Below are 2,361 nucleotides of genomic sequence, written 5' to 3'. Positions count from 1 at the left end.
GCAGTGCATATAGATGGATGTGTATGTATCCCAGATATCATCATGTTCAAAAATGCAAGTTTCTTTAAGCTTTTGCAAAGGAGACATTTTTCTGACCTGAGGGATACTATGTCCCCAAAAGATATTTGTTGCTGTGTAAAGAGTTTTGATTCTCACACTCTACTGAGTTGAAATCAGAGAGGCTAATAAACACTCTAAAGTGCATAGCACAGGCAGCAGAATGTAGACGCAGCTAGCCAAGGATAAGGGATGATGCTCTGAAAATAGCATATGATGAGGAGTTTAGCAGCGAAACTAGATGGTTCCTCCATATTCTCTATGGGCCAGCTGAGGATGGGCAGGATTGCTCTGATGTCCCTGAGAAAGGTTGTTGTTAGATTTATTTTTATTTATATGTATTATGAGTATATGTGTTCATGTGCCCACACAGATTAGAAGAGGGCATCAGATCCTCTGAAGCTGGAATTACAAGTGATTGTAGGTTTCCAATATGGGTACTCAGAACTAACCCCTGGAGTATTTTTAAATCTTTCTCCTTAGACTGCCATAAAATTGTAGCAACCACCATCCAAACAGCTGAGGCAGGGGAATTGAATGTTTGAGGATAGCTTTTGTTTCACAGTGAAACTCTGTCTTAAAAAAAAAAAAAGGGACTGGAGAACTGGCTTAGTCCTTAGGAGCACTGGTTGTTCTAGAAGAGTTCTGTTCAATTCCCAGCACTCACATGGCAGCTTACAACCACCTGTAACTTCATTTTTGGAGGGATCTGACCCCACCTTTTGGCTTCCATGAGTACTGAGTATGAATGTGGTACACAGGCACACATACAGACAAAACAACCATATACATAAAATGAAATAGATTACTAAAAAGGAGAATACATAAAAATGAAAAGAAGTGGGAGAGGAAATGCAAGAGTATAATGACATGTAAGCCCCCATCTGCAGCTCCCTGCTTAATGAAGGACTTCCAGGGAGTTCTGAGGCTCTGAAGTTCACTTTCCTTGCAATAAAGCATTACCTTCAGACAAAATGCTCAACACCTCATCAGAATTGTGCCCCCCAACACACACCACCTTCCTGGGGTTTTGATGAGGCACACAGGAACCCAAAGGGGTCTGGTATGTGCCCTCGGCAGCAGAGGCAGTCATTGTTTCCCACTGAATCACCATCTTGGGAGGATGGACATCCAAGCTGCATCCTGTCCAGCCATAGAAGGCCAGAGACAAGAGAAGTCCTTGGGCTGGATTCAGTATTCCCTAGGAAGGAAGGCAAAAGAATACATTGAAGTCAAAGGAGTATAGAAAAAGTAACAATCTTCAGTCACCATAATCATAAGTTCTATCCTGGTATGCCCAATGGATTGGTCTTCCTCTGAAATACCCATAAAGTATATAAAATAAAGTAAATAAATCTAATTAAAAAAAATACGCCTTTAATCCCAGCACTTGGGAGGCAGAGGCAGGTGGATTTCTGAGTTCGAGGCCAGCCTGGTCTACAGAGTAAGTTCCAGGACAGCCAGGGCTACATAGAGAAACCCTGTCTCAAAAAAAAAGAAAAAAAGAAAGAAAAGAAAAATTCAGTTGAAATTAGCCTACCATAATAAACCATGTGGTCCTGGCAGCATTCTGGATACGTTTCAGAGAGCCTCCATGGATATCTGGTTGCATTTCAAGGTAGAACAAAAGACTTTCATTGATGATATTGGATAACCAACTGATGGAAAGAAAATGTTCCACAGGTGAAGAAAGCATTGAGGGAAATTCATAGCAACTTTAACCATGGTCTATATGTACCAGTTCTTGGAGGCAACATAATCACGTTTATGGAAAAGAATTGAGTTTGCACCAAGACTTTAATTGAAACATAGTTTCTTATCTTGCTCTAAGACAGACCTCAACCAATTCTCCTGATAAAAACACTTCACATCACATCAAGGTGTAAAGCTTAGCCTTGTATCAAACCAGAAATCATTCTCCATAAGAGGTAACCTTAAAGACTTTTTCTTCTCTTCCTTTCTTCCTTCCTTCCCTCCTTTCCTTCTTTCTTTTCTTTCTTTTTTTTTTTGAAAAGTAATTTAATGGAGTCCAAAATGTCATTTTGATATTTTATACAGAATCTGTGTGTGCTAGGAGATGGGGTGAGGTGCAGGAGGTAATCAGAGGACATCTCTAGGAGTCAGTTCTCTCTTGCCACCTTGTAAGGTGCAGGAATCAAATTGAAGTAGTCAGGCCTGAGCATAAGTGCCTCTACTTGCTGAGCTATCTCACCAATCCTGTGGTAGTTTGAAGGAAAATGGCTTCTATAGGCTCATATATTTGAACATTTGATCCCCAGTTGGTGGAATTATTTGGGAGAGATG

General features: G+C 40.5%; 1 protein-coding gene across 1 annotated transcript in view; it reads right to left on the bottom strand.

The window, feature by feature from the left end:
• Positions 1–2,361, bottom strand: part of Gpr143 (G protein-coupled receptor 143) — a 24,089-nt gene that overhangs the window by 8,023 nt on the left and 13,705 nt on the right. The window contains exons 7-8 of the mRNA XM_031376526.1: positions 1,598–1,715; positions 1,021–1,258 (exon numbers count right to left, since the gene is read on the bottom strand). Of these exons, the coding sequence (XP_031232386.1) occupies positions 1,021–1,258; positions 1,598–1,715 (356 nt within the window). The remainder of the gene's footprint in view (positions 1–1,020; positions 1,259–1,597; positions 1,716–2,361) is intronic.

This window comes from Mastomys coucha, chromosome X (genome assembly GCF_008632895.1).
Source record: "Mastomys coucha isolate ucsf_1 chromosome X, UCSF_Mcou_1, whole genome shotgun sequence".
Lineage (NCBI taxonomy): Eukaryota > Metazoa > Chordata > Mammalia > Rodentia > Muridae > Mastomys > Mastomys coucha.
Note: the sequence above shows the minus strand (reverse complement) of the source record. Positions and strands in the feature narration are given on the sequence as shown.